This window comes from Rousettus aegyptiacus, unplaced genomic scaffold, assembly GCF_014176215.1.
Source record: "Rousettus aegyptiacus isolate mRouAeg1 unplaced genomic scaffold, mRouAeg1.p scaffold_m13_p_12, whole genome shotgun sequence".
Classification (NCBI taxonomy): domain Eukaryota; kingdom Metazoa; phylum Chordata; class Mammalia; order Chiroptera; family Pteropodidae; genus Rousettus; species Rousettus aegyptiacus.
In genome coordinates, this window is record NW_023416287.1 from 67,129,707 (window position 1) to 67,156,336 (window position 26,630).

The 26,630-nt window shown below is 42.6% G+C and overlaps 1 protein-coding gene across 12 annotated transcripts in view; it reads left to right on the forward strand.

Moving 5' to 3' along the window:
- The window catches only part of FHOD3 (formin homology 2 domain containing 3), a 413,611-nt gene that overhangs the window by 167,395 nt on the left and 219,586 nt on the right, over positions 1 to 26,630 (forward strand). For all 12 annotated transcript variants that reach the window (XM_036229056.1, XM_036229058.1, XM_036229060.1 and 9 more), the window contains exons 4-5: positions 9,877 to 9,944; positions 16,530 to 16,635. In XM_036229056.1, the coding sequence (XP_036084949.1) occupies positions 9,877 to 9,944; positions 16,530 to 16,635 (174 nt within the window). The remainder of the gene's footprint in view (positions 1 to 9,876; positions 9,945 to 16,529; positions 16,636 to 26,630) is intronic.

A 26,630-nucleotide genomic window follows, 5' to 3' on the forward strand; every position in this document is an offset into this window, starting at 1 on the left:
GGCTCAGCTTTTCCTCAGATGGAGGCAATAGGACTGGCTGGTCTCTGAGGACCCTTCTCTACCATTCTTTGCTCCGGGGCGGGGGGGTGGGGGGAAGAAGGCGTGTTTTTACCAGAATTCTAGTCCATAAGGGGCCTGCACTAGCTGACCCCAGCCTCCCAGCCTTTTTGCCTCTGAGAAGAGGAACACTTTGTTAAAGCAAAGATGGGAGCAGATGGAAGTGCACTTTGCTGGGGGCCCAAAGCCAACCAGCTCCCTCAAATTCAGAGGGAAAAATATTTTTCTATGAATGAATTCAAGCCCATAGGTACTGGCTTTGCCTGGGATGCCTTCCTCAGTGAAGATGAGGAGGGTGGCAGAGTGGTTTCCATGGTTACAAGACAGGGAAACTTATGGAGCTGGGTGGGACTCAGCAAGATCGTCAAGACAGACAAGCAACCACACACATAATCCTATAATTTCAAGTCTGGTGCAGCCTCTTGGTCGACAGCGCCTTGGAAGCTGTTTGCCACTTTAAGGGGGGCCTTTTACAGCTTGGCACGTCCCTAGAGCAGTGACTCAGTGCCCCCATCCTCTGCTGACAAGTCATTTGCTCCACCCACTGTGAGCGTCACAAAACTAGGCCATGCCTTGTTTTTCTTTTTTACTTCCTGCCTGGCATGGCCCTTGGAACACAATAAGCCAGAATTGCCTGCCGAGGGCTACAAAGAAGCATCCTAGAATGTCAGGGTTCTAAACACTCTTTGCCCTTTGTAAGTCAGAGAAGGTTACAAACCTGTGCTGTAAACATGCACAGACACACCTGAAACTCACCCATGGACCCTCTTTTGGGGATCCTAGGTCAACAAATTCCTGGCTGTAGGTGGTAGAACGTAGTCATGTGTCTGTCAGCCTGGTATACCAGGTGCCGCCAGGGGCTGGAGTGCAATGTCGTGGATGAGAGCTGGCTCTGCTGTGGGAGATCACAGAAGTACACATGGAAAGTAATGCTTTGTGGCAGAATATGCCACGTCTCAGGCCTACGACCCCACAGGTACAGAGGGATTGTAGAGAGCAGTGCCTTTCACAACTCCAGACTCATGGCCTCTCACTTCCTGTGGTCTTGCCGTTGGAGATAAATATTTTTAAAATAATTTTTTTTTTTTTTTGTGAGGGCATGGGAGTTGTGGGGCAGGGAATGGAGCAGTTTTAATTTTAGGGAAAAAAATTGAACAAAAAGTACAGAGTTCCCATGTACCCCTCTAACCTCCCCCAATTTCCCTTGTTATTAATATTCCCTTGTAACACTATTACAATTGATGAGTCAATATGATACATCATTATTAATGTATCATGAGTTGATACATCATTATTAACTAAAGTCTTTAGTTTACTTTGGGGTTAATTCTTTGTGTCCTACATTCTGTGGGTTTGGACAAATATATAATCACGTGTATCCACCATGATACTATCACATACAGTAGTTTTATTGCCCTAAAAATCCCCTATGCTCTCATACTTCTCTCTCTCCATGAGCTCCTGGCAAATACTGATCCTTTTACTGTCTCTATGGTTTTACCTTTTCCAGAATGCCACGTATTCGGAATCATACAGAATGCAGCCTTTTCAGATTGGCTTCTTTCCCTTAGCAACGAGCATTTGAGTTTTCTCCATATCTTTTTGTGACTTGATAGCTCATTTCTTTTTATTGCTGAGTAATATTCCATTGTCTCATGTACTGCATTTTGCTAACCCATTCACTGATTGAAAGCTGTCTTGGTTGTTTCCAGCTGTTGGCAGTTATGAGTGCGAATGTGGTTTTCATTTCTTCTTTGTGTAGCGGTGTAGCCAAAGAGACATGGCAGAGTGGGGCTGTAGCTTTAGGGGCTGGGCTCATTCATAGAAGTCAAGACTCTAGAATGTTCTTATGTTTGGCTAACTTGTAAAGCTGTGACTGAGCCAGATGTTGGGGGCATTAAGAATCTCGATGATATGTGATCCTCTCAGGTCATTTATTGAGATATTAGGTACTGAGGTTATAGAGGTAATTTGTTCACTGATCCCTAGTCAGAGGGTAGAATTGCAAAAGAATCCTTATATATTGGGAATACTTCAAGAAACACTGTGTGAAAGTGAACAATTGCTGATTCGTAGGGTGAATAAATAGACAACTAAAACACTAGAGAACATCATTGTCATAACTAATTTCAGCCCCGTGTGACAAGTATTCCAACACAGGTGAACACTGGAACATCAGAGAGGGGCTTGGGAGGCTGAGGAGGGCTTCTCCAGGAGGAGCTGACCCAGGACCCACGGAGGGGGAAGTGGAAGAAGCAAGAGACCCTGTTCCAGGCCAGAGCATGAAGGCTGGAGCATGAGGTTTCTTTTGACCTCAGAGACTCAAGGATGGTATTTAGCTCTCTTGTGGGTATTACGTGTCATTGAGTCGGCTCTGACTCCTGTCGACCCTATGAATGAGCAATATCCCACCCTCAGCAGCCTCACTCAGCTCCTGTAGACTCATGCTTATGGCTTCTTTTATGGAGTCAATCCATCTTAAATTTGATCTTCCCCTTTTCCTGCTGCCTTCTATTTTTCCCAGGATTATTGTCTTTTCCAAAGAACCCCGCCTTCTCATCATGAGCCTGAAGTAGGCCGGCTTCTGTTTTGTCATTTTCGCCTCCAGCGATGTTTCAGGCTTAATTTGCTCTAGGACTCACGTGTTCATCCATCTGGTGTCCAGGGTGTCTGTAGAGCTCTCCTCCAGCACCGTATTTCAAATGAATCTTTTTTTTTTTTCTGTCAGCTTCCTTCACCGTCCAGCTTTCACATCTGTGCATAGTAATTGGGGGCCCATTTCAGGGCAGAGGCGCTGCTTTCTGGCAGCGATTGCGCATGTCCCCCAGCATCCCATCTCTCAGGGAGTGGCCTCCCCTCAAGACCAGTTGGCCAAGCCGGAACTCTGGGAGTCCTTCACGTGCCTTGTCCCACTTTTAGCTCCATTCCTAAATCTCTCTCAGATCAACCCCTCCTCGTCACACCCACGGCTCGGTTTTCACTTTGAACTATCACCCCTTGCCCAGATGATTCTAAAGCCCTCCTAACTGGTTTCCTGCCCCTCCCCACTCTCCCTCCAATTCACCTGCTCTGGCTGGCCATGCCAGTGTGAACTTGATAAACCCTGTCTCGTTAAATCCCTGCTTAAAACCCCTCAGAGCTCTCTGTCACTCAGGGCCTGTGGCGCGGCAGCATGAGCTCCTCCCTGTGTCCTCAGGCCAACGTCACTGCCACCGCCTGCTGGCACACTGGCCACGCAGAAGTGGTTGTCCTTTTTGAACATGCCACTTCCCCCCGCTGCCGTCCAGCCTGTGCACCTGCTCTTTCCTCTTCTTTAGCGTCCCCTTCCATACGGCACTTCTCATCGTGGTTAATTTTTGCCTAGCCTTCGAAGTCTGTTCAATGTCACCTCCTCTGAATCTTCAGTCTCAGGCCCAGGTTCATAGGGTTTTCCACTCCTTTCTCCGTGGCCCCATAGTGTTGCTATTACCTTCTCACATGACATTGGCATTATTTGGGGACATATCTGTCTCCCCTACTAGCCCATCAACTCCTTTGATGACTGAGACTGTCTTCATTTGCCTTTGTAACCCTGATGCTCAGCGTAATACCTGCTTGGCAGGTAATTAACAAAGGAATATTATAAGGATTATGTTACAAATAAATATTTGAAGCGTGATGGTGCGCCAAAGAAATTTGGGTTTAAATAAGGTCTTCTTAAGGAGGCTGTCTCATCAGGTCTCCCAACCTTGTCATCGTTTACATTTAGCCTCTTCGCCCTCAGGTTGAATGAGCCACCTCTTGGCTAATTGGCCAGTTGGGGGAGCAAGGAGAGCTTCACGTATCCCTACTCACCATTATCACCACGGGCACGTCTCCCAGCCAGTCTCCAGGACGAAAGCCCTTGCTTTTGTATGTGTGATGTTTTATCTCTGAATTTCCATGGTGACATGAGTGTCATGGTTAGGATGTGGGTGAGTTTCAGTGGCTCAGTTGTTTATTGGACATCTGAACATATGGCCCGTTCCATTTTCTGAGAGCCTCTCCTCCCAGTGCCAGGGTCAGAAACTATGTCACTTCTCTGGCCTTGGGTTCCTCACCTTTAAAATGAAGATGTTGGATTAGATCGAGGATTCTTGGCTCATGTCCATAGAATCTCCTGAAGGCCCAGAGGAAGTTTCCAGGTACCCATACCCTCTGAAATTGTGTTAACATTTTGTGTGCCTGAACATCTTTTTTTTTTTTTTTTTATGGCTTTTTTTTTTTTTGGCTTTAAAATGAATTCGTGGCTCTAAACAGCTTAAATATCACTGGAGAAAAACAATTTCCAAAATTTGACCAAGCAGTTTTTTCACTTAAAAAATTAAATTTCTACTGTGCCACATTTTTTTTTCTTTGTATCAACATGTAATATTGAAGCAACAATTGCAGGTTGAAATGGGTTATGCTTCCCAGTCACTGGTGTTTCGTGTGGCATATTTGAATTCATGGGAAGAATTTCCAGAGTGGAATTCTTTTGACTTAGTGCTGACAATAACTTGGACTGTTGGCTTCCTGGCAGGGAAAAGAGCATAACTCAAGGTTGGCCACCATTTTCTGCAGGCTGTATTTTGTCACATTCTCCAGGGCTATTCTTCACCAGCTCTCTCTTGCTCGTGAGTCTGAAGAACACATGTCGTGCAGGTAAATCCTGGCAAAGGAAGAACTCATATCTCATGGCTGCACCTGAAAAATCATGATGATTGTGTTCTTTGTAGCTAGGAGAAACAGATTTTTCAAGGTGGGCATGGGCATTTTGCCTGGGAATAAATTTCCTTCCTCAATGCGATGTCTTTTGTAGCAGCCCGAGGGTAAAAGGAAAGTTATTGTCTCCCTGGGCAGAGGAGGGACTCTGAGGTCTTGGTCCAAATTTCTCCTGGTTAATGTGTTTGACACTTGGTGAGAGAAAGCTGTGCTGTAATGGTTAGTCTTAAAGTCCGCGATTTTATGGGCTGAAAGTGTGATAGTCTAGCTCTGTCCTTCACCCTCCCACTTCCCCTGACACAGCCACAGATGCCTTTGGTTCCTCCCCTCCACGTTCTTCCGCTGCTGAAATTGGTTCTGATTTTTTCACTGGTTCCTTCTAATGTTCTGGTCTTTCTTTGTTGTCCTTTTGGCTGAGCAGGAGGCACAGGTGCCCTTTGGCTGTGCTTTTCAGCACTGATATTTGTGGACCACGCAGGTTTCCTTTCTAACCACAAAGCAGGAATGGTTCCCAATGGCCTTTAACTAATCTGCCCTCTACTCCTTGTTATTATAAGCTAGTTTAGAGTATATTACATTAATTGTGTCTCTTAGAGGAACATGTTTCATTTTAAAAGGCAAAAACCATGGAGAGAGAAAATATGAGAGGGCAGTTACAAAGACTTTAACGATGATGTTTTGATTACACCTCTTTCCCCACCAAAGGTAGACTCTTAATTGCCCTTTACTCAAAGGCTAACACCACAGAAATGATTGCACTCTGGGTAGGTTCAGCTTGGAAAAGGCTGGAAGAATAAACGCACACGTTCCTTTATTCACGACACACAGGCTGGGTTGGATGTATAATCCACCCGCCAACCCCCAACGTCTCCCCAGCTGCTGGACCGGCACTGCCTCTTCCATGGGTCCCCCGCAGCCCGAGTTACTGGCTGCCCCTTGGAGGCTGTGCTGGTGACAGTGGGGCCTTCTCTGCGTATCTTCCACGTGGCAGTCTCAAAGCTTCAGGAGAATGGCAAACTTTTGGGACTCCAATCTGATTCTAGCCCTATACCTTACACGTGAGGATTCCGCTTTGAGTTTTATCATTGTGTTTTCTTGACATTCCCCAGGAAGGGGTCCACATTTCACTTCTTAGTCACTCAGGCACCTTTTCTCTGATGTTCTGACTTAGCACTCTCGAGCCGAGTCTGGGGTGGCAGGAACCGTTTTCTCCTTGCACTGTTCCCTGGGAGGGGCTGCACCACCCTCACTGGCACATGTTCATAAAAGGTAGACAAAGGAAAGAAAGGAGAACTTTTGAGCTCCTGGGAGAAGAGTGACATTCACATGTAAGTGAAGTCTCTGGGGCTCCCGTCTTGCTGGCATAGGGTGAACTTCAGGCCCCTCCCCCTGCTCTGCATTTGGGGTCTTCTTTTTTTTGCATTGCCTGATTTTCAGGCAGTGTGTGCACATGGAATACCCTCCCTTGGCATGTGGGAACCATTAGCACTGTCTACACAGCATAGTGGGGGTAGGTGGAGGGTCAGAGGATCTCCAAGCTCTGCTACACTACCCACAGGCTGAAACCAAATGTGCACCCCTACCTGCACACGCAGTCCCACAGACATGCAGATAACACCTGGGGGAGGGTGGGGAGGACACATGAGAACACAGACTCTTCAGACACTGACGGTAGGACAAGGAAGCACCAAGGTGATCAGTCATTCTGCATCAAGGAAGCCTTGCATTTACCATATAAACCAGGGCTAAGAATCACAGCTGAATTCTGCATAGACAGGCTACTTCTAAAGAAGCAGTGATTGATGTTCAATAGCAAATGCATCCATGAGTGACGTCGAGCATACCTTTGGGAAGCTTACAGACCATGCTCTGTTCCATGCCCTTTACACTCTAGTCTAAACGGAAGGAGAGGCCTACACATCCATGGTGAGTCTGACTTTCTGTATGGGGAGGCCTGGATGTGACACCAATGGAATACTAAATTCCTCAACACAGAGTTTCCTCCAGCAGTTAAAGCTGCAGACCATGCCACCCATGGCGTGGCTGGCCCAGCAGCAGGGAAGCCAGGACCTGGGCAGTGGGAAGGAATGCTTCTCCTTTGGCCTGTGTGGGTCACTCTTGAGCCACATCAAAGAGCTAGCAGCAGTCTTTGGTTTTGGTGTAAAATCTGACGTGGTGAAACATCTGCTGGCTCCCCTTCTACTAGGAGGAATTGTGCCTCTCATAAAATGACAAATTTTATGCCATTTACATACATCCATCACCTCGAATCCTTCCTAACCTCTAGGTAAACAACAGTATCTCCTAAAATGCATGTTAAAATCAACAGAACAAGACATATAGCTGGCCAACGGACACATGAAAAGATGCTCAACATCAGTGATCATCAGGGAAATGCAAGTTAAAACCAAAATGAGATGTCACCTCATACCTGTCAGACTGGCCATCATCAATAAATCAACAAACAACAAGTGTTGCCTTGGATGTGGAGTAAAGGGAACTCTTGTGCACTGTTGGTTGGATTACAAACTGGTGCCTCTCCTATGAAAAACAACATGTAGATTCCTCAGTAATAAAAGACAATTACCTTATGACCCAGCAATCCCATTTTGGGTATTTATCTGAAGAAATGAAAACACGAATTTGAAAAGATATAAGCATTCCTATGTTTATTGCAGCATTATTGACAATAGTTAAGATGTAGAAGCAACCTAGATATCCGTTAATAGATGAATGGACAAAGAATAGATAGAATATTACTCAGCCATAAAAAAGAATGAAATCTTGCCACAGGTGGCAAACATAGATGAACCTAGAGGTTATAATGAAATAAGTTAGACAGAGAAAGACAAATCCTATATATTTCACTTATATGTGGAATCTAAGAAACAAAACAAATGAACAAACAAAACAGAAACAAACTTATAGATACAGAGAACAAATGGATAATTGTCAAATGGGAGGGAGTAAAGGGAGGGAAAAAAGGTGAAAGGGATTAAGAAGTACAAATTGTCAGTTATAAAATTAGGCGGGGTTATAGTGTATAGAATAGAGAATATATTTAATAATGATAATAACTATGTACAGAGACATGTGGTTGTTAGACTTACCATAGTAGTCACTTCGTATGGTATGTAAATGTCTGATCACTGTTGAACACTTGAAATGAATACAATATTGTACATCAACTGTAATTTAAGAAAAAATAAAAATAAGAATTGACAGAACAAGTCAGGTAGGAGATAGAGGCTTTTTGGTACCACTACCTTTTTAAAGTTGATGGCAAGTTTGAGTTTTAATTAAGGACCGTTATTTCATTTTACATCATGATATTGGTTCTTGGTAGAGAGATAATATCAATTATTTTTTCCCAAAATCAGTACTCTAGAGTAATATCTCTTTGAATTAATATTTGGTCATTTAAATTTCAACCACAATGGTGATGACTCCAGTATTGTTCTCATATGATATAGAGATTAACTCATGACATTTGTTAAAAAGTTGATTGCATAGAAAAAGGGAAGATTTGCAGTACTTTGGGAGAGGATATCTTTGCCTGTAAAAAACAAACTTTACTGCCTTTACTTTAATGAAGGGTAAAACAAACAAACAAATAATATAAAAAAAAAACCCTGCAGCTTAACAGATACCAGATGGAAGAATTTCGATCTAGACCTCACCTAGGGCTTTATAGTTTATGGAATTGGAAATCAGAGTGTTTTAAAGGACATTTCAGCAGAAATACATAATATTTATGTTAGCTGATCTTTTGAGCTTTAATATTTAAAAAACAAAACTACTTTAAAATTTGTGAATGTCTCTGTGTCTATAGTGATAATTTTCTCATAGAAAAGAAATAATTATTTGGGAACCACACTATTTTTTTTTTAATTCAGCTTTGTTTGGAAGAGACAATTATTTAAATAAAATGAATAATGATAAATATTTTTAAAAAAATTAAAGGCAGTTGGATGCAAAGTACCTACTCCTTGGATAGAAATTGTAGTTTAATTAAAATACATGGTGAAAAAGGAAGGGGAGAGTGTTTTTGGCACCACTCAAAGATATTGTTGGCATTTGTACAAGGGTATTTCTCATCAAAGGGTCCCTGAGGGTCTTCTGTTCTAGTGCTACACAGGAGTCATTTGTGGTATCCTAGAGGTTAAAAACACAGTCCAGATTTGCTTAAAAGTCCAGACCACTTAAAAGACAGAGGTTTTCAGGTTGGATAAAAACAAGCTGCAACCATATCTATAAGAAACTCTACATAGATAGGTTAAATATAAAAGGATGGAAAAAGATACACCCTGAAAACATGAACCAAACACTTACGCACAGCTGGTAATCACAGAGGCAGGGTTCTGTGGGGTGGGGTCTGGAGGATGGTGTCTCACCCCAAGGCCTCCTTAGTGTTCGGCTGCCAAGGAGTCCATGATGGGGCTGTAGAAGTTGGCAGGAGTCCGCAGTCAGGGACTATTGAGGCAGGACTCCTCCAGCTTCCCTGCTTGGAGCCGGGACCCATCCTTGAACATGAGTGAGAGCTCAGGTGCAGACAAAGCTGAGGCTGGGTTCCTGTCTAGAGAGCTGTCTTCGAGGGAGCCAGTCAGTCCTTAGAGCCACCATACTGTCCTTGGGTCTCATGAGATGACCATCAGACCCCAGGGAAAAGGAGGCACCGCAAAGCTTTCTGAGCCCAGCTGCAGAAAGCACGGTGGTGCAGGGGCTGCGAGGCAAGGGAGGAGGGAAGTGGAAGGATGAATTCTGTGTTGCCAGTATCGGTTATCTTGGTATTGTACACCATCGAGTGTAATAGTATATAAGTAGCTGGCAATAGAGATCTGGAGAGAGGAAAATTGGGGACTGAGGGTGCAAATCTGGACGTCATTCTCTACAAGTTATGCCTCCACACTTTCCCGCCACCCGTAACAGACCAGGCTGTTTGTCGCACTGTTGGAGGTTAAGTCTGTACGCTAAATGAAATGGATTCTGTTTACTCACCTTTCCAGTGGCAATTCTGTAATTGTTCATATCCCCTCTGTGTTTTTACTATTCCTTGAGTCAATGTCATTAATTTTACATATTGTTTCTTTATTTCAGAAAAACTATACAACTCCAGTGGGCGAGATTTAAGAAGGGCCCTTTTCTCCCTGAAGCAGATATTTCAGGTAAAAAAAAAAGAGAGAGAGAAAACTGCTTTTAGGTTCTGTTTTTGCATAGCTTATAGAATAAGATACAGGCGAATCCATACCTTGTATTGACTACAGAAAGGTCTCTTTAGATTACAATGTAAATTAAGTCAAAATATCAGTTGAGAATATTTTTACCATATCAAATATTTCAGACATAATAAGTAAAGACAACTTTACCAACTCATAGTATTTTCCATATTTACTTCAGATTTTAAAAAAGAAAAACCTGCTGCAGGTTAATTGGAGTCTCGTGTTCTGCTCCCCAGTACCAACCACCTTCTCCCCACCCCACCGCCAGGTTCCCTTGCTGCTGATTGTTGACTTTGATGTTCATCATGACCATGTGTGTTTCCTTACTGATGGCGAATATTCACCAGCAATATGTTAGACTCTCTTGTACTAACTTTATATGTATGTTATCATGTCGCACAAATCATACTTCAACTTATTTACTGAGAGCAGGACAGACGTAGGCCTGACTGGCGTAGCTCTAAGTAAATATCCCATTATACGAATGAAGCCCGAGTTGCTTTGTTCATTTTTCTATGAGAAGTTTGGTTTATTTCCAGTGTTTTGCTGTTATAATCCATGCTGCTGTGGGCATGTCTCCCTGAGCCCATGTGCAAGTGTCTCTCCGGTTTCATCTCATCCTTCTCTCCTAAGCCTTCCCTCTGTCTCTGCCTTGACAAAGTCATGAGCTTAGTGAAGAGGGCTTGGACATGTGTGCATTTGGGCTCCTAGACTATCGCCTACATGAGACCGCAGAGGAGAGGGACAAAGCCAGGGGAGGAGGACGAGGCTGCTGTGCCTGGGCAGGATCAGGAGATGGCTACATAGAGAAGGTGACATGTGTGTTGAGCCTGTGTCCGTGTAGGTTCATCATTCTTTCCATTATATTTTTGGACTCTAGGGCATATTCCAATTCTCTTCAGTTCCTATCCTGTATACATCCTTAAATTATCTTTATCAGTAACAGTTCTAACCAGAGTGACAGTCCCCTTCAAGGGTATCTTCCTGTCTGAGAGATAGCAGGCAAAAAGACAGGCCAACGGTCCCTCCCATCTGCATGCTGTCCTTCCGTTCTTCCTTAAACTTGTTCAATCATGCCTTCATATTTTTCTCACAACAGAGAAAACATTTCTGGAGATGAGTCCTTTTTACTCTTCTTCCAACAGCTACAGGTCTAAACTTATCATGTATTTGCCTTCGGGGTGCGTATTACAGAAATGCCTAGGGATTTGGGGTTTGCCTTGGTTCAGGCCATTTCTTCTGGAGAAATTACAACAGCTGTTCATGGGCACTGCTGCTTTTAGTCCTCCCCAACTCAATCCATCCTTCAGCTTCCCACAAGAGGGATTTGAGGAAGTCATTCTCTTGCTGGTTCCATGTAACCTGGATTGCGTAAAGATTTCTCGGTATAACATTAAGGCCCTATGGATCTATCTTCTGCGCATACCTCTTGGCTGCATCTCGAGTTCCACTTGTGATTACATTTGGGAGTACGCTGTGCCCTCTTTCTTCTGCGCCTTTGCCCCTGGACCCATTGCTTCTATTCCAGAATGCATTGCCCCTGCCCCCGCCCCCTGCCCCCGCCCCATCTACTCTCTGTGTCTCTCATTTTCCCTCCTGGTATCTTTTCCTGCCAGAGAGCTTCTCCCTAAAGTAAATGACCCCTAACCACAGTCATGGGCCTTCAATATCTCTCATGTCCTCTGTGCTTATGTCTAGTGTAGAACTTAAGATACTTCAGGGCACTTTTGTGAGTCCAGTTATCTGAGAGCTTCCTGGTTTCCATTGTTGGGTCCTCGAATCTTGCACAGTGTCTGGTGCCACTGAAGCAATGGATGAATGGACTGGGTAAACCAAATGTCTGTCTTCGGTCTTTCTTGCCTCTGATTTAGTAAATGCTTTACTGACTAATTACTTGTCCCGAAGTTCCACTTCCCATGTATCCATCTGCATCTCCCTATTTCTTAGCTGAGCAAAGAAAAACTTCTTCACCCTCCAATACATCCTCCTTTGGAATTCAGATTCCTGACGGCAGTGAGGCTGGACTGATACCATGCCACCAGAGGGCCATGTTCATGCCTCTCCTCACCCTAACTCATTTAGTCTCTCTGTCCCCCCACTCTTTCCATTGTTCAACTTTGACTTCCTTCAAAACCTGTGTTTGCCTTGTTGAGTATCCAGTTGGTGGCAGAACCACACAGAGAAGAGCTATTCTAAGTGACTTTAAAACACTGTAATTTGTGCATCTTGAATAGGATATACCCTAAGAACAGAAAGAACCACAGATATACACAAAATGAACTGTTTACAATAATCACATTGGTGGCGGTAGTATTGGTGTCGCTATTCTGAGACTGGAGTGTGTGTGTGTGTGTGTGTGTGTGTGTGTGTGTGTGTGTGTGCGCGCGCGCGCGATGTCACAGTCTTGTCATTCTTAGAGTTCTTAGCGATTAGGATTCTTGGTTTGTTGGAGAAAGAAGATAGAAAGGTAGATGATGATAAAAATTCTGTATTGCTGAATTGGAAAAATCAGATAGAACCCATGGTGCATATTATTGTAACAAGCAAATGAGCATATTTTTAGCTCTGTTTATAGAAAAGGACTAGAAGCAATCATCAACCCACTAGCAAAAAACACCACTAGCAACAGGTTTGTGGTCTTAAAATACTGAAAGGAACCAGAACTATTTGGAATAGCCGGTTCCAAATCTGGAGCAGGAAATGTGTAAAATAAACTTAGAACATTTTATATAGATAGCAAGGAAGCTATCAAATACTTCTAGGATTATTGCCAAAATAACCCAGGAAGAGTCTCTCACTGGCTTGGTAAAAAGTTGGGATGGTATAAACATCAATAAAAATAATAATTGCAATGAATCGAAACACATCAAGTAAATTTGCTTTAAGGAGTTCATTCTAATACTAGAAAAAAATCCAGTGGATTGGTTACCATGGGAAGATGCTAGTGAACCAGCTCATTATTTTGAAAATGGGTAAAGTTTTAGACTCTCCTATTTATCTTGCCTTTCCCTATATAAATTTTAAGATGACAAATAACAGTAAATAATCGTAGTTTTGTTTATAAAAATATTATAGCCAATAAGTAATAGGAATGATAAAATTAGAATATCCTGATTTTGCAATTCCTGAATTAATGGATGTAGGTGTTGAGCATCAAGAGCTGCTGATGTGATGGAAATGAGATACAACCAGATATAATGTGCTCCATCATGGAAATACACACTATCATCAACGATGTGGTCAAGCCAACAAAATCAATCCTGGATTCGATCATGTCTCTATATACAGTCACCAGCTTATAAATGATCTAGGACTGAGGCACATGTTAAGTGACACCACAGGAGTGTAATCAACAAAACCCAGATTGTGGGCTACCCTACAGTCTTCAGTCTGCAGTCTTCCTTGTCTCTAATGACCAAGGTCCTTGAGCGCATACATTTCAAGGAAAAATAAAGGATGAATTAAAAGACATTTAAAAGTTATATCAACTAATTGCCACACGTGGATCTTATTTGGATCTTAATACAAATTGTGCAAAACAACGTTAGAGAAATTTACTGACTGGACATGTGATAACATAAGAAAGTATTAATTTTTTAATTATGAGTAGATAATTTGAAAAAGAGTTCCTATTTTGGAGATACATATTGGAATACTTATGGATTAAATGATGTGATGTCTGGGATTTGCTTGGTATCAGAAGTTTATAAACTGTTTGGAAGGCACCCATGTTTGCACAAAATAGTTGTAAACCACAGAGCAAGGATATATTGAGAATTGAATGGATTACACAGGCTGCAGTCTGCTCAGGCTCTAGATCACTTTTCACACTCATGAGCCTGTCTCTCTATCACCAACTGTGTTTTCTACATGTGGAGGTTTTTTTTGGAACTAGACTTGTAAGGGAGTAAAAATAAACACACACACAAACAAAAAAACTAGAGCCATTGGTTATTTGAATTGAGTTGAATATTCTTTGACTAATTGGCATTAAAAAATGATCACAGATTAACACATGGTTATTATAGAAAACTCTGAAATGCAGAGATAATCACTTATCATTCTAGTCAGAAACCAGTGTTTTAAAAAATGATTTATTAGTGCTTATATATTTTAGGATATGTGTTTAAATTCGCCAATTTGGAAGATGCTCTCCACATTTATTACCCATAAATTTCTATTTCCTAAGTGCCTTATCTACATATGTGTGTACATTTTAGAGTTCTGAATTATTTTTATAAACACTGTCTACTCTGTCCAGTGCATTTTACGAGTACCTTTGCCAGACAGTCAACTCTGCTATATTAATATTAGTGATTAGCTTGAGTGGTTTCTTGAGAGCTTGTTCTCACTTTTTTTTTTTTTTTTTTTTTTTTTACCATGAAGTCATGTGTGAATCTAGTTTTAGTTAAAGTAATAAACATTTGTTACATGCTTGGAAAGACTTTCTGACTAGACATGAGCTCATCTAAATGTTCACTTTTCACATATGCTGGTGGAAAAGGATATGGATGGAGAGAGAATTATTTTTTATTTCCTTTATACATGTGAGTGTAAAGTAATTTTCCAAAAACTCATGAGATTGTCCCATTTTCTCTTGCTTTCCAAAGCCATGATTATCTTGAAGTCGGAGCTAACACAGCTGTCTCTCATTACCTTCAGGGCACAGGCATCGCCCCCGCCTCCCCCGAGCGCCCTCTGAACACTGAGAGTGCTTTCTTGGTTCAAAGGGAGCCTTTGCCTGGCCTGCCCACATTTAGCTCAAGTCCTCCATCCATATAATTGGAAAATGCCATAAAGTCTAAATGAGGGGCTGATTTTACATAGAGACTAGAGAATTATGCCAGTTTGTCTAAATTATTTTTTCTTTTTGGAGATAAACCATGGTTGCTGACCATTCCTATAAGAATAACCTTTCATTATTCCATTAAGCTTTCTACTATTTACATCACTGAGGGTTTTTTGTCTGTCGTTATAATCGAGGACGAATGTTCCAGTTTGATCTTAGTTGCATTTTAGACAAGGCACTGTCCAGTTGAGGAAATCTCCTGAAATAGTAGTGGAAAACCCCCTCTCCTAGAGCTCCATAGAAGTGGCTACTACAGGAAAATGACGAGGCTTGGGGGCCAACCCGACATAAGTGATCTTGGCCAAAGTTTTGCCACTCTTGAGTCTTTATCTGTAAGGAGAAGATAGGACTGGATCATTGGTTCTTGAACTGGTTGGCCTTTAGGGATTTCTTGGGCTTTAATAGCAAAGACTGGGCTTCCTCCACCCCAGAAATTCTGGCTTAAGCCCATCTGAGGAGAATCCTGCTCCCTATTCCTTTTGAAGCTCCCAGATGATCCTGGAGTAAAGGAGTCAGAGCTGAGACCCATCTGAGCACTCCAGAATCACCTGGGCGGCTTGGTAAGCACAGGTCACTGGGCCCTGCAGTAGTTTCCTGTCCTCTAAGTTCACAGGTGACACTCTCACTGCCCGTGGGTCTAATGACCTCTTTGTGAACCACCGAGTAGATGACTCCTGAGGCTTCTTCTGTGTCCTGCCTTCTGCAATCAGGTCTGCAGGCAGACCAAAGTGGCTCTTTTTAAATTAAATTAAATCAAATTTTTAAAATTAAATTTATTGAGATGACATTGCTTAATAAAATTATGTAGGTTTCAAGTGTACAATTCAATAATATGCCATATGTATATTATGTCATGTGTTCACCACTCAAAACCAAATCTCCTTCCATCACCCTGTATTTGACCCCCTTTACCCTTATCTACCTCTTCCCCACCCCCTGACCCTCCAGTAACCACTAAACTGTTGTCTGTGTCTATGAGTTTTTGTTTGTCGCTTTCAGTTTTATACCCCACATATGAGTGAAATCATGGTTCTCAGCTTTTTTTTGGTCTCGCTTATTTCAGTTTGCATGATGTTCTCAAGATCCATCCATGTTGTCGCAAATGGCAGTTCCGAGGGGTGATGTAGCTGCTCCAGATACACAGCTGGCTGGTTCTGCTCTCCGCCTCCCACTCAGGAGGTGGAGAGACAGCTTTCTTACTTTCTGATACCATTTGCAAGATTTTTGGAACCACTGACCTTAAGGACTGTCTTTGGGACATATGAGAGGCTTTGAATCCTTCACTTGATGATCCGTGCTATCAAATGTTTCCTGTTGTTAAAACCCAGTGAGCTTCATGTGGCCAGTCCCTAGGGACCTGTGGGGAAGCAGAGCCTGGCGATTTCTGAAGAATGAAAAACAGAACACTATAAATTTTCCTGACAGGGGATTCATTTGCTTTATCTTTATTAGATTGCCCAGAAGGCAATAATTGGTCTTTGGCAAACAACAATGTGAAAATTGGTTATAAAATTCCTCTGGCAACAGTTAAGATGCTTCATTTGAATAGAGCAGAACAGTCTTTAGGGGTCGGTCTGGCTTCAAAGGCTTGAACATAGTTTTAACAGCACAGCCTGGATGCAGGATGGACTGGGATGGTATTTAAAGTCTTTCTTTCTCCCTGCACCCCTCTTTCTCGCCAGGATGACAAGGATTTGGTGCATGAATTTGTCGTGGCTGAAGGTCTGACCTGTTTGATCAAGGTGGGAGCTGAGGCAGACCAGAACTATCAGAACTACATCCTGAGGGGTAAGTATGACAGGCTGTGGAGCGGCCAGCCCCTGCTACAAGGGAGATCTGGGGTCCCCTCCAGGAACTTCAATAAGAGCTTTTTAAAAGACTTGGATTAAGGAGTAAGGTGATGAAACCACCCTGTAGCAAAAGGTGACACCTTCATCAAGTTTTGTCAATTTTCAGTAATTAGTGACTGAGCAAATTTTACTGATTTTCATATGAAATCTCTTCTGGTTATTAAGAAAAAAGAAGTTACTATGCGCTAGGTTCTTTATAATCTCTCTTATTTGGTGAGGAAGGAGACAAATTAAGTGGACATGGGTGAATCCTGCCTTTCAGCAGAAAGCCACCCAAAACCAAAGAGGCCAATTTATTTCCTGGGAAAAGTATTTTCTCCAACTTGAGTTATCACTGGGAGTGCTTGTCAGAAGTGCACAGTCCTCACCAGGTCCTCCTGTCCTTGACTTGGTAGGTTTGGGGTGCACCCAGGAATTTGCATTATAAAGAATGACACTGATATCTACCTTCATAATTTCATTTTTTATAAAGCAATGCACGTGTGAAGTTTGAAGCACTGATTACTGTTCCAGTTCATAAAGTTAATGCTCTTCTCATATAGCTTTTTGTGCACCTTCATATAAACTAATTTTGTTTGATCCTGTGAAAAAGACCTGCGAACAACAAAGCAGGAATTGTTAGATTGGACCATCTATCTGAAACCTCTACTATCAACAGTTTTGACCTAGAAAAGGAAGAAATTTAGTATAGTTTAATATTATCTCCATTCTGCAACTGAAAAATTCAAGACTCAAGGACGTGGAGCGTTTGGCTGATAAAGTCACTTTCTCTAATGGGTGGTCAAGCATGGCCATGCCCAGCCACCGGGGCACATCAAGGCTGAAGAAGGTTTTGTTCACCCTTCTGCACTGTGTGCCTGTAACCCCACAAGGTCGTGTTCTGTGTTCATATAAGGAAAAAAAAGCCCTCCTTTTCTTTTCCCTTGGGTGAAGGAAAAACATATGAAATGTGCAATTTAATGTCAAGTGTCCATGGTTAGTTGAATGAGACAGCCCAAACGAAACAGTCTCCTAGGGCTCCTGCTGTGTTTTGCTTGAGAAGGTGCCTTATGTTCTGTGTTGCTACCTGGCACATTGAACTCTGAGACCTTCTCCCTTTTCCCTGCTCCCGGAGAGCCACTGGAACAAAAGGCGGAAATAAAAGGGGAAACTTAGGGCTCACTTTGAAAAACTTTTTTAAGGATATATTTTCAAGTTAGCGTTAGTTTTTTTTTTTTTTTAATTCATTTTGATAAATGCCAAATATGTGCGTGTAAGAATTTCTCAACCTCTGGTTTTTTAGTCCTTGGTGTCTGTGAGGCGGGGCACTTGTCCCCTTTAGTTGACTTTTAATCTTTTCTTGGTTGTGTGGTAGATCCTCATTACAAGTTGTTGGTAGAGAGATTGTTTTGGTGGATTTTATGATACTGTCCCCAATATAACGAAAACATTTATATGAAAACTTTTGTGGTATGTGTTGACAAGTAAACCATACACTTTGTCCTGCTGTGATGTCTCCAAATGCAGCTGTCTTTCTGTGTCTGAAGAGACAGTGCAAGTCTTGATTCTTATCCTCGTATTCCATTCACTCTGGTCTAATATCCCAAGTAGAGGAAGGCACAGAAAGCAGGGTGGGAGAGCTTCCTCCAGTTTATTTTCCAGGTCACTTGTGGATGTTCATAAGTTGAACCACATGGAAGGAAATATACCTAGAATGGCCTAAATCTGAACAGTGGGTCCAAAATGACTATGTATGCACATATACATTTACATGCACACATATGTCTATATGTGTGTGTGTGTGTGTGTGTGTATAGTTTGTTATGTTTGAAGTATACATCATCTTAACTTTACAAAAAGAAGTCTTTAGTGGGCGTGCACATTAAAATGCACACACATACGTACCTCTATAGAATTAATATTATAATAATCTATGTGTTTATCTTTATTCTTCCAACCCTTATATAGGAGTGTAATGTATATGTGCATTTTTATAGAGTAATCATCTGTGTAAACATCTACATTCATCTACATTATAAGACTGGGGAGAGGGGAGGGCTCTGCCAGCTGTGGTCAGCTCCCTTTTATCAGGAAGGTAAAATTCTTGTTAGAAGTCCCTCACATACTTCCCATGGATTAGAACTGGGTCGCATGACCGCCGTAGCTGGAAGGGAGGCTGGCAGAGTGAGTATAGTGAGTCCTCACTTAACATTATTGATAGGTTCTGACAACAGTGTTGAAATGACTTATAATGAGACCAGTTTTCCCATAGGCTCGTTTATAGAAACAAGAGGTAGGTTCCTATGGCATCTCATGAGCGTTATAACACAATGGCATTGAATGAAACAGTGTTATTCAAGGACCTGCTATGTTTGGTTTCCTGGACTCTAAGCGGAGACAGCAAGAGACCTGAGGGTTACTGGTGCCTGCCACATGCCAGGGGTTAAGAAGAAAAAGCTCAGCCCAGCTGAGAAAGCCTTCTAGTGAGCAGCCACATGGTAGCCTGGTTGAAGATAATGAGGGCTTCCCTGACACTGAAGAAATGCTTGTGTAGGGGGCAGAGTAAGCTTAATGGCTTTACAGGGTCCCAAATGGTGAATTGTGTGAATTGTCTTTCCTTACAATGAAAGATGGTTTTTATATAAAAATACTCACTACCTTAGGAATGCTTATCACTAAGGTAACAGTTTGCAGTGTTCTGATCAGTATTAGAAAGGTGCCGAAGGCAGTTACCAAATGTTTAAGAATCAGAATGCCTAAGCATAATCAAGGGAGAGCCCTTTTGACCACTTGCTGCTTCTCTGGCTGTGCAGAAAAGGCCACCAAGGGCAGACCCTCACTGTAGACAGCTCTTCCTAACATGTGAGGAGACTCCGCATTTTCATTGCCATCACCTGGACCTTGTCTTTAGATTTTGCTTTTCCAGTAGCCTCTTTAGAAGGCTTAGCATGTGTTACCTGGAAAATGATCAAGTGCTCACTCTCTCTGAGGTTATAAGAAGGCATCCTGCTTTCCACATGTGGAGATGCCTTTGCATGCCTGCCCCACTTCAGCTAAGTCTCAGAAGACTTGGGGTAACCAGGGTACTCTGCAAACATCAGCACATTTTGATGCATTTGACTGAAACCGAAGGCCACGAAAGTACCTTCTGAGGGCTGTAAATGACAGATTTCTTGGGGTGTGACTTTTGTATTTTTATATAAGGAAACTATCATTTTTCCTAACCCACATGTTGAATCACCCCTTCCTGACTTTGAAAAACTTATCATGTAGGCTTTTTTAGGTTGTGATCGGCTGTTGGCAGCCAGTAGACCAATCAAGGATAACCTTTGAATTACCTCTTTATTTGTCCAACCATCTTTTAACCATGTTACTTTGGGTGAGGTATGGTGAGGCCAGATCGAGAGAAACTGGAAAGAATTACAGCTTGGTAACTCAGTTACATAGGGAGGATACAGGATGTGACCCAGGGCCACTCAGGGCCAACGTGCGGTCCTCTGAGGTAGAATCTTTGTTGTGGCTTCCATGGGCTAAGCAGGTTCAGGATTGGCTACTCTGCATTGTTCCAGTGGGCCCTAAAGCTGGCCCTGGCTGATCAGGGTGGGAACTCACGGCCTGGAGTGTAAGAGCCGGATGTGGCAGGTGGTTAGGGATGTGGACTTAATGGGGTGCTGGAGAAGGGGAGCTGATGGACATCTAGCCAGAGGCTCAGTATTGGATCGATATGGCGTTTGAAAAAAAACTACATCACACACCTAGTAAGAAATAAAGCAGGCATCTCTGGATATTAACAACCAAAAAAATAAAGAAACCCAAAAACACATATTACAAACTGTAATGTGAGCGGCTTGTCCAGGTGCTGTGGAGGAGCATGCCCTCACGAAGTCACCTCAGGAACTCCACTCTGTGCGACCATATGCAATCCCCAGATCCAAAGGAAACAAGCACATTTGGAGAACCCCGTGCTTTCCACATCTGCTTCTAGATCTCATTTAATTTATCTTTATTTTTATACTCAGCCCTCTGTCAGCTCTTCCTTTAAGGCCCAAGAATTTGTTGCTTTTAGTAGAAGATGTATCTGCTGAGAGGTAAAGATAGGTTTTGAGTTACGGTGTAACAAAGTGGTCTCCAAAAATTGAGACGGCTCCTGGGAAGAGATCTTAAATGTACAACATGTAGAAATAATATTTATCTGGCTTATTATTCTTGGATGATTACACCTAATGATCTGATTTTTTTTTTTTTTTGTGATAGTATTCAATATAAATCTGCTCTGGAATTTGTTCCTCACAATGATTCTTATTGAAGTCGGACCTAGAGTGATATATTCCTGGGAACATAAACTCTGCAAACACGTACTGAGCCTTTACTGTGGGCCATGTTGATTAGTCTCAGGCAAGTGGCAATAAAACCAAGATACATCCCTGCCCTGGAGAAGCTCCTGGAATGGGCTACACTTGTCTTATATGTTTAGAAATTGCATATAGATGCTATAGTTGGGAGAAGAGAGGAGATAAGTAGAATCAGTAAGACCAGCCACCTTTTCTGGCTGTACCTCAAGAGAAGCTGCCTCTTAAGAGTTAGTTTGGCATGGAGAAATTGGATTTGATACTTTTACCTAAAACAAACTACCCATTAATCATAAAACATCACCTCAGTCATTATCGGAGCTGGATAAAATCTTGGAAATCCTTAAGCTCAACTCTTTAATTTTAGGAGGCAACTGCAGGTATTTTGTTTGCTGCAATAGTATGTTTTTAAAAATGTTTTAGTGGTTGTCAACATTAAAAATGAGATATTTAATCCAGATTTTAGATTTCTTTGGAAAAACTACAACTCGAGAAATTTAGTGCCTTGCCAAATATCACTTAACTATATTCCACTATAGGAAAAAAATGCCTTGCATATTAGGCAGCCTCTTAATAAGGATCAGAACTTCTGGGCAGATGGTTTCTGTCGGCATCTACGTCACCAGCAACAGAAATATAACAGACAGCATAGAGAGATTTTATGTTAGCAGGCAGTGGTACAGCATGATCAAAATAGTAATTAAACCAACATCCTCCATCTCAGAAGAGCTTAAAGTACTTGTATTTTGGAATTTCAGAGCAGAGGAGGAGAGCAGAGGTTGGGTTCAGACTATAGATGTGGGGAGGGCAGAGAGGAGCTCAAACTGGCCCCAAAGTGTGGAGATGAGAGCAGGAGGGGTTGCTGCTTACTTCCTGAGCTGAGGTCAAGTCCTTGGCTATCGCGTTTTTCACCGAACCGCCTGGCCTGACTGTCCTGGATCCCCTGACTCTGGTCCAGGAGTGCATCCGGATGCCTGGAGAAACCTTCTTCTCTCCTGCCCCTTGCCGTGAGCTTTCTGTGCTCGGTCAGGACGTCAGGGTTTAATCATGGTGCTGCATGGCCTGGCTTTGGTGTGCATGACACAACTGCACCAGTGTCCTAGTCATGCTGTCACCTGCCCCAGGGGGGTTGAGGCCAGTGTTGAAGATGGCGTCCTTCCTCCCGTGATGGCTCTTCTTTTCCTGAGTCAGCGTGACAGGGACTATTCCCAGTTGGGAATCATGTTGGCTGGCATGAACTGAACCTGCAGTGTTTCATTTGCCCAGTCTATTGTGTTAAAATATTTTAAATAATTATGAACAGTTAAAAATTGGGAGATTTGACATAAAAATATGTATTTCTGGCTTTTCTTAAAAAGCTGAAAGCTTGAACCTGCACAGGGTCTTCACTGCTGTGTGGCCACAATTAGCTGGAGTTGGAAGAAGCCACTCCCTTTACATGGGGTACATGGCTCTGTTTGCTACAGTCCCCACGGCTCCCTTTGGTTTATCCCTGGGTCACTCCACTTTGTTGCCTCTGTGCCTCATAGGCATATAAGTTTGAGACCTCTGACTAATGACATCGCAATCTGTGAAATGAGAATTAAAGTTACCTGACGTAAAAGAACTCAGCTTTATTATAGTTAGACATAAGTTGCGATGTTGCTGCTACTTTGCAAACTTGATTCTCGAGGAAGTTTTTTATCCCCTCACCCTCCAACCCTGGCTTTTCCCATTATGTGAAAAGCTCATTACTGTCTTCTGCCTCCTCCCCAACCCCAGCCCTTACATGATCATCTGAGGATAGATATCCTGTCAGGACATGGAGAGCAATGTCATATAGTCTGAATAGCCAAGCCTGGGAAACAGAGGCTGAGAGTAGGTGGAGCCACCGGCTGAGGCGAAAGCATGTTGACAAGATTCCAGCTGGAAACGTACTACATTGGTCGAATTTGTAATGTGACTACAGCAAGGATTTCATCTCAGTTCTGAATCGTGAGTCTCAGAATCCACCACAGAAAGTCCTTTGGGTCTACCGGTCAAAGGAGAGGTCCAGGCAGGTCCCAGAGATACCTGCCAGAGGGTAAGGGCCAGTGAAATAAAGGTGGCCTAAGGTAGAGATGTCTGAAAAAAAAATTGCGTAAAAACTGAGTGATGTGAATATTTTCCTTGAAACAGAAATTCTTTTTATCAATTTTTATTGTATAATTTGTGAACACAAAGTTGCCTGAAAAGCAAGCAGCATAAAAAGGAAAAACATAAGAATCACCCATGATTCCATTGAACAAAGGCGAACGCCATTTTTGACACACACGTGCACGTGCTTTCTTCGCACATGTCTTTTGCATATGCCGTGAGCCATGTCTCCTGGAAGGGAATGATGTGAAAGCACGGGCCTTGGAAGCTGTCTGGACCGCGACATCACCTAGACCTTGGCACAATTATCTAACTTCTTTTAAAGCAGCTTCCTTGCCTGCGAAAGGGAGATCATATCTACTTTATAGGAGTGTTGTGAGAATTAAAAGTCTAAAAGAAAAGTCTAATAGTACTGAACTGTAGCTATGACAGTTATTTTCAATAATAATCACTGATATTAACGCAGTAACCGCCTATTGTGGGCCGAATCATGCACATTTAAAATGTATGTGTTGCAGTTCTAAACCCTCAATACCTCAGACCAAGACCGTATTTGAAGATAGGGCCTTTAAAGAGGTAATCGAGTTAACATGAGGCCATTGGGTCTTGATCTAGTATGACTGGCGTCTTTATAAGAAGAGACTAAGATACAGATCTGTGCAGACCTGTGCACGGGGAGATGATGTGAAGATACAGGGAGAAGGTGGTCATCTACAAGCCAAGGAAGGAGGCCTCAGAAGAAATTAACCCAGCTAACACTTTGACCTTGGACTCAACCTCCATAACTGTGAGAAATAAATATCTGTTGCTTACACCCCACAGTCTATGCTTTTTGCTATGGAGCCCTAGAGGACTGACACACCATCCTTGCACAAAACGCTGGGAGTTATTAGGATATTACCTAGGGCAAAAGTCCTAGAAGTAGAATTGGTGGAAGATATGTACATTTTCGTCTTGTTTTAGGTTGAATAATTGCCCTCCAGAAAAGATATGTGAATTTATGCTCCTGCCTATGTTCTCCATTTCTGCTCATTTACCCCGGGCAAATGTTTATCATTCCTGTGATTAAGACACACTTATTCTTGCTAATGAACTTTATAGTCAAATTTTTAAAGTATTTTGTAATTTTGGTTGTCGTTGCATTAAATATGTCAATTAATTTGGGAGGGATTGACACATTTATTTGAAAATTAAAAACTATTGCTTGCATGTACTTCCAAGTCCTGGGACAAATCCTTTTCAAGCTTTTATTCTTCATCTAACTCTTGTGTGCAATGTTCATTTCCTTCTCTCTCATTACAGAATTTTATACATATCCTCCCGTGGCATTTTTGTATTTATTTTTTTCTCATTTGTTCATTTTCGAATTGGGCCTTGATATTTACCACACGATAAAGTGAGAGGATTCTCTTGGGTCATTTTCCTGTTTATTTTGTAAATTTGGTTTGAGAATGTTATCTTCTGAGAAGAGTCTTTCTCACCCTCCTTGGGTGCATTTTGCTCAAGTCAGGGACACTTGTGTCTTGGGGCCTGGGTTCCCCAGTTGTGGCAACCACTTGGCAAACACAGTAAGTCTTGGAACCTGTGGATTTGAAGATGGCGCCTGCCTGCTCATGATGTGGGAATCAGCAAAGTGTTTAAAAGGCATCACATGACAATTAGACTCCAGTGCAGCAGCCAACGAGAGAGCAAGTTCATAGGAAGACCTGCCCCAACACAGTTACACCAAAGTATATTTTCAGGATGAATTTCATATTTCTGTCATCTTTTGGAATAAATTATTTTTCTGCTTTTCATGGAGAAAAAAAGTCCCTTTCCCTGAGAGTTAGCTGCCTTTCCTTGTGCTTACATGTTTGGAAATCTTCCTTTGAGCACTGGACTAGGAGCATGTCCATGTCCAGTGGAGACTTGGTCTTTCAGTTTTGAGCATTCACCAGCTGTGGCTTGTGGGCTTGGGGAAGGCTGGAGAAGTTGGGCTACTCAGAGGCGGGGGACGTGGTCTTCATGTCTTGTTTGTTTTTTCTTTCTCCTATAGTTGTTGAAACCTCTGCTTTTGACATCTAATGTTCTCTGTGCTCTGGTGCGTCAAACGTCAGCCTGACCTTTCTGTTCACGCACTTGGCACGCTGTTGGGGATGTGGCCACCAGGTTGAACCAGCTGCAGACCTGCTGAAGGGTTTGGTCAGAGGCAGGGAAGCCACAGTCCACCCTGACTGAGGAGGGAGGCTGAGTCACTTTTGCTGCTGCTGTTGGTGCATGGTGACAAATGGCATCCTGAGTATTCCCACTGTGGCCCCTTTGCTACCCCTCCATTCCCACTGCATGAGACCTGCACCCCTCTTTAAAAGCTGGCTTTGAGGGTAGCTGAGAGCTGCACCTGTGTTCTTCATCTTCCAGTCTGTTCGGCCACAGGGGCCAAAACTGGACTCGTGCTGGGGCAGTTCACATCTCTCCCTTTCCCTGCTCGGACTATGGGGTATCATAGACTTGCCCAACTTTCTTATTTCTGCAGCACTACATTTCCCAGGACAGGGAGCTGGGAGCTGGGAGCTGGGACCTGAGCCCAGTGTTTCCCATGAGCCTGCTGTAGTCTCTGGTGTATTCAGCTGGACCCTCAGAGTCAGTGGTGTGTGGTTGGCTACCCCTAGTCTCAGGGCTCATGGAATCTCTTCTCCAATTATGCTTCTTGTGGATCTTTTGGGTAGATTGGTAGGAAAGTGTTTTGGAAGTTTCTTGTTATGTTGCTGTTTTTTTTCTGGAAGTTCCAGATTATCTGAATCATCATTGCTTGTGGTTTGTGACCTGACATCCCCTCAGTCTGCCGAGCTATGCGCAGGAATGTGGTTTGCCAGGTGGGCAAGAGAGCTCCTGCTAGAGGAAGTCAGGCAGGGCCAGAGCCAGGGCCTGACCTACAAAGGGACAAAGAGCATTTTGTTTTTCCTCTGGGTTCTCAGGTGAGAGAATCACATGCTGGGCTACACCACAGGTGAGGCAGGCAACATGTGTGGCTCTGAGCTCCTCACCACATTTGGCAGCAAGTAGGATATTCACTTTCAGTTTCTAACTCTAGATGGATACTTCCAGCTTTAAATATGATTTTCGTTTCCTCCCTTACCCACTTTCAAGGTATTTTTTTCTTATAATTACAGAATGCTTATACGTTGGTAACTTTGCCTTAGGATTAATAATTTTTTCTTTCAAGTTTTAATTTTTGTAAGGAAAAAATCAATTAATACTGTTGAATGTAGCGAGGATTAAGTAGTAACAGAAATACTTTGTGTAGAGCAGTCTTTATAAAGCAATACTAGCTGTGTATTATCCCCAGCCTGGAGCATTATTAGACCTAATTATATGAAATTGCTGATATTTGACCAATTTTTACCTACAGAAATGGCAAAGTCGAATGGTTTAACTTAATATAATTATAATTTAATCTTAACTTGATTCATTCCTAGAAGAAATTAGATGCTTCTTTAATTTTCAGCTTGCA